Here is a 6,000-nt window from a genome sequence, read left to right as displayed (position 1 = left end):
ACACACACACACACACACACACACACAAATAATACACCAGGTATCCAGAGTAGAGATAAAGAGATAAAGGACAAATAAGAAAAAGTCTCCAAGGGCTCACACTTTAATCCACACTCTTCCATCCTACAGCCTTTTCCAGGGACATTCATGTCCACATTACCTGATTCCCACATTACCTGCTTCCCGCCCCTAGAGAAAAACACATGAGCAGAGAAACATCAGTACAAACACAACCGTGTCAGCTGTCACCAGAATATTAATCACTGAAATAGAAAGTACACCTTACTTGGATTGGTTTTCTGGCAAATGTTTACATCTCTAAAATCTGTGTTCATGGTAACTGAAGATAACACTGCTGTGAATTCTCCTGTCATGAAAGCTTGCCTTACCATGGATTACTCAGTGATGGATATTCCTAAATTCAACCTTTCAATGTATAGCAATATGACATATCAAATATCCAACAGATAATTCTACTATGTTTCAGTAAGATCCTAGGTACTTTAAGAATAATAATAAAAATCTTTGGAAATGCTAACAAAACTTGCAGAAATTTTTTGAGAGCCAAGATATATCAGGCTAAGGATCTGAACTGTGAGTGGTGAGGAGGCAGGAAGTAGGGGTGATCTGGGGACACGTTTCGATGGCAGTGCTCCCATCTATAGGACTCAGCACTAGATCTAACAAAGCATGTAGAAGTCTGGACAGAAAGTTTAAATGTTTACTGAATGAATGAAAAAACTGCTAAGTGGAAAGACTAGCCCACTTACAAATAAAAAACACAAAATAGAAAATAAGTCAATTCTTCCCAGTGTGGTCTGACTCAATATACCAATCGAAATCCCAGCAGCTATTTCTCTGGATAGTGGAATGCTGAATCTATAGTTTGGATTAAAAGTAAAGGCTCAATAATACGCAAGATCCTTCCACATATAAATATGGTGAGGACCTTGGCCTACCAGATACCTAGCTTGATAATCAGACCTTAAGGGGAAAAGACAAACTACTTAATCAATAGTCTTGGGAAAACTGGGAAAAAATTAATTTGAATCGCAGCCTAAAATTATATACTAGCATCAGTTGCAAGTGAATTAAACACTTAAATGTGAAAGGTAAAACAGAACCATTTATAGTAGTAAAATATATTTTAAAGTTTGTGTATAGTCACACAGTAGAAGAGGATCTCTTAAATCTAACACCACAAAATAGTAGAAGTAATTGAAAGGAAAGTTGGCTTTGACTACAGTAAAATTAAGAATTTATAAAATACATTATGAGTTGTAAGGTGTAAAAAGATATTTCCATTATGTAGGACTGAACTACATTAACACGAAGTATAAGTAACCTAGGAATCAACTGATGAAAGTAAGACCGTGCTGAAGGTGTGAATAGATATTCCGGGGAGAAGGGAGGATGGTGCGGGCATCCACAACCGGGCATGCTCCTCAATGGAACACACATGGGCACCACTTTACACCCACTGTTTGCCTGAAACTAGGACATCGTTACTTTCACATTTGTCCTGAAAAATGGACTGGGGGGCTCTGATTGATGATAAAGGTCTAAACGGACACAACTATTTTGGAAACGAGTGTCACACCTTTATAAAACTGCCACTAGGACTTCCCACACTCCAGCAGTTTCACTATCCTGTGTCAGCTCTGCAGATGGGGCACCAGGGATCCTACAGGAGGCTTTATGCTGAGCTACATCCCCAGCCCTTTGTAATTGTGTGAGACAGGCTCTCACTAATCACTAGACTTGAATTTGAGATCCTCCTGCTCAGTCCCTCAGAGTGCCGGGATCACAGGTGTGCACACCACACCCAGTTTAACCATATTCTTGCACACATGCACCAGAACATTTGTTCTAGAAAATTCAGCAGCACTATTCATAGTAGTAACCATCTAGGAGCAATCCAAACACTAACTGCCAACAGAGGATAAATGGATTGAGAGACAGCCTCCTGACAGAGTATCTAATTTTGAACAGAGTAGTCTCCTCTTACGCTGCTGTGGTTGTCATCATCTGTGTTTCCAGTTATACATGCTCAGCCACAGTCTGCAAATACTACAGGGAACCTTCCAGAAGTAACAACTGATACATTTTAACCCACTGCTCATCTACATAGCATGGTAAAATCTCGTGCCATCTGGCCCTCCAGGAATGAGTCCTCGGTGCAGTGACCTCAGCTCAGCGTGCGGCCTCCCTGTGGATCACCCAGTGGCCGTGTGTCATCGTGGGGACTGCGACAGCACGGCCTGGGCTTCCTCACCTTGGTGCCCTCTACCAAGTAGCCCAACACGGCACCACGGTGTGTCCTTGTCACACACCCCACTCATTACCTCGTCTGCACAAGGTAGGTGAACACAGTGAAGAAAGACTGAGAGAGAGACCGCATTCACGCAGCGTGCGGGGATTGTTCTATTGCATAGTTACCCCCTTCCTGTGTGGAGTCTACACATTAAACTTCATCACCAGTAGGTAAAGTACGGTCAGACTTCTGTATCTGTGAGTCCCGCATCAGGCAACTCAATGAATCCCATAGGAAAATGGTGAGGCAAAGGTTGGGGTTGTCCTAAAAATGCACAGATGTGTTTTTCTCATTGATGTTGCCTAAGCAGCGCAGGATAGCCACTAATTAAATAGCACTAATAGTGTATCGGCATGACGTGCACTCTGCAGGTGGTGTAAAATGCACAGGAGAAAGTGTTACACAGAAACACTCCTCACTTCACATAAGGGACCTGAACATCCACGGGCTTGGGGATTTGGAACCAGTAACCCAGGTGCCCTGTGAAAGGACTGCAGAGGGGTGCACTGCCTGCGCTCACTGGTAGCCCCTAGAGTCTCAGGACACAGGCGGGTGGATAACCAGGAACAGTGTAACACGACCTGACGCTAAATGCATTCAGGTAAGTCAGGTCGACTTAGTGTGGACACTGAAAAGCAAGTTGACTACACACAGAGTGCTAAGACGGTAAGAAAGCTCAGCAGTATACAAAATAAATACCTCTCTTGGCAAAGCAGTCATGTGAGCTTCAAATATTTTCATACAACAAAGAAGCTGTTAATTATGATTGAGCACACTGGCCTCCTCTGCAGGGAGGCAGGAGGACGAGGTAGGAGGTCCTGAAGTTTAAGGGATCAGCAATGCTTGTGGGCATCACACTGCATGAGACACTGCACCACCTTCACTGTAGAGTTCTACACAGTGACTTACACGTGTATGAGTATCTGTGTTCCTCAACTAGTATGTGTATTATAAAGTAGAGTAACATAAAAGCTAGTATGTCGAGATCACCTATCTGGTTACTTTTGGTCCCCAGTGAAACCAGGAAATCACAATTTTCATGAACACATTAGATAAACATGGTTACCATGGTAAAGAAAGCAGACCAAACAAAACCTCCCCCCAAAGCACGAGCCAATAAACAGGAGGTAAGCAAGGGCGAACAACAAGAGGAGCAGATCCAATCTAAACTCACCTCCAGCGCTTTCGATCTGTTGCTTAAAAGTTTTTCAATATCCCTGGCTGCGATCTCCACCAGCTGCCGGGCGTTATTTGGCTCCACAGTATACAAATCTTGGTATTTCTCGTAAATCTGTGTGAAAGGAAAGAACCTTATTAAGAGCACGCACTCTTTCCTGGGCTCACAGCCCCCCACTGCAATGTACGTACAACAGCAAAGAGTGGATTGAAAAGGCCCAACCTCTTTTTTCTGTTTTGATCTCTTTTGAAGTCTGGGGATATCAGGAAAGCATGTACACCAGTAAGTTCCTTAGAAAACTACCACCTTGTTAACCCCGATAAGCACGGTGAAACGTCTCGTTCCAGGCAGTGTGCATGCGCGACCTCGAGGCTTGAGGCTGTACCGCATCCCAGCTTCAAAACTTGACTTTAGTCATCATTTCACAAAAAAGGAGGCCACGGCAGATACAGGGGGAGGCTGGAGTGGGGGCGGGGGTCTACCTGGGAGCACGGGGCCCAGAGCTGGGCGGGTCTGTGACATGAGTCGCTGCTCAGCCCAAGGGAGGCCGGGCTCAGCTGGAGGTCACCTGGGCCTTAGAGACACTTCACAAGCAGAGGGCTGGAAACTGCCCACGTTCACGTAGAAGTTCTAGTTAGAACCATAAGGACATATTTATTTCTTATCAAATTAAAGTTGCCTTTGTTGAATCAAACTACAGTAAACGAACGCAAGGTGCAAAAGCAAAACCGCGCCTTGTGTCTGGCTCGCACGCGTGTCAGGGAGGGTTCCCCAGGTACAGGGAACAGCTGGGCTCGGGCTGTGCTCTCCCAGCAGGAGGGGAGCCAGGGGACCAGCAGAGTGGGGGAGAGGCAGGGGCAGTGCTCCCGGCTGCAGGGTGCGCGGGAGGAAACCCCTTCTGCACTGCACAGATGGGGTGCACACGCATGACTGAGCCCCGCCAAAGCCAGGGCCTGGCAGGTCCTCCGTCCTAGGGGAAGTGAGTCCAGCACATGCCGGAACCAGCTCAACCCTGCTTCGATCTGGCACAACTCCAGCCTCCTGCTCCACTGCCAAAAGGTCTGCGACCTCTTTACACCAGCTTCGGCAGACACAAGTGCTTATGCTAACATTGATCTAACAGAGGGCATGATTCCCTGTGAGCCTGTGGCTTTTTAAGGGATTGATAGATAACTGAGATTTGAACGTATTTAAACTGTGTTTTCTTTCTAAAACTGAATTATTAAAACGCCTATGTTTGGCCATACTCATTAGAACATTGCATTTGTATGTTTTTATTCTAATTATTTAAGACTCATGAATTTAATGATATGAAAATTCTGTATTTGAGAGCTCGGTTGCTAGAGCACTTGCCTGCCTTGTGCAAGACCCTGGGTTTGATCGCCAGCACTGTAAACAAAACAAAACAAAACAAAACAACTCGGTATTTGGGGTCACCCAGAATTCTCCCGTCTTGGGATCGCTGACATTTTCACAGGGCAGACTGCGAGCTCCTTTCTGAGACATCGAGGCGATGCACGAAGAGCTCCACCCAGCACAAAGCCCCTCCCTTCATTTCTGCTTCCGGTCAGACTTGGGAACATGAATACCTCAGTGCATGGATTGATCTGGGTTACACACAGATAAACCTCAACATCGCGTTAATTGATCCAGGATATTTAGTTCTCTGAAGTGAAACCAATAGAGTTAATTGGTGTGAAATGCAGTTGGCTTTGTACCAATGATATCTTCTAACGGCAGTGCTGCCCTCTACAAAATCCAACTTCCTTCCTGTGGTGTAGAAAGAACAACACGCCTTGCATTTGCAGAGGTGACTTCAGGTGTAAACGTGTACGCTGTGCATACTACAGGACGCCATTCAGTACGTCACACAGGTAGTTCAATGATTTAAGAATGAAGGGGTGTAAAATAATTTATTTCAAATATATACAGCCTCCAAATATATAAAGAATAGTCTCAATTTCTCCTGCATGCTAATTTTAAATACTAAAGAAACGCTATGGTTTGAATCTTTTTTTTTGTTTGTTTTTTTGTTTTTTCTCCGGTACCAGGAACCGAACTCACGACCTTGCGCTTGCCAGGCAGGCGCTTTGCCACTGAGCTAAATCCCCAGCCCCTATGGTTTGAATCTTGAGTGACCTCCAAAGGGCCAAAGGTAAACAGCTCGGTTCCCGGGGAGCAGGATTTGGGGCAGTGGGGTCTGATGTACATCCTCGGGTCATTGGGGGCATACCCGAGAGAGGACTGTCGGGACCCTGCTCTTCCCTGTTTCCGGCTGCCATGTGCTACCACTGCCCTACTAAAACCCAAACGCTCAGCACTATCCATCACAGTCCGGGGCCTTCCCATCCACAGCCAAAATAATTCTTTCACCTTTCTGGGCTGGTTCTCGCAAGTGTTTCATCACAACCATGGCAGGGTGGCTGCACAAGAGATGCAAGCAACACCCAACAGAAATGAATCTTAAATAGAAGAAGTCAAGGAAGCTTAAGTCTACAGTCCTAATGTC

The 6,000-nt window shown here is 45.4% G+C and overlaps 1 protein-coding gene across 4 annotated transcripts in view; it reads right to left on the bottom strand.

Moving 5' to 3' along the window:
- The window catches only part of Cacna2d1 (calcium channel, voltage-dependent, alpha 2/delta subunit 1), a 419,185-nt gene that overhangs the window by 322,555 nt on the left and 90,630 nt on the right, over positions 1 to 6,000 (bottom strand). For all 4 annotated transcript variants that reach the window (XM_013510508.1, XM_013510509.1, XM_005377191.2 and 1 more), the window contains exon 3: positions 3,489 to 3,605. In XM_013510508.1, the coding sequence (XP_013365962.1) occupies positions 3,489 to 3,605 (117 nt within the window). The remainder of the gene's footprint in view (positions 1 to 3,488; positions 3,606 to 6,000) is intronic.

The sequence above is a fragment of the Chinchilla lanigera genome, unplaced genomic scaffold (genome assembly GCF_000276665.1).
Source record: "Chinchilla lanigera isolate Chin_1 unplaced genomic scaffold, ChiLan1.0 scaffold00009, whole genome shotgun sequence".
NCBI classification, from domain to species: Eukaryota; Metazoa; Chordata; class Mammalia; order Rodentia; family Chinchillidae; genus Chinchilla; species Chinchilla lanigera.
Note: the sequence above shows the minus strand (reverse complement) of the source record. Positions and strands in the feature narration are given on the sequence as shown.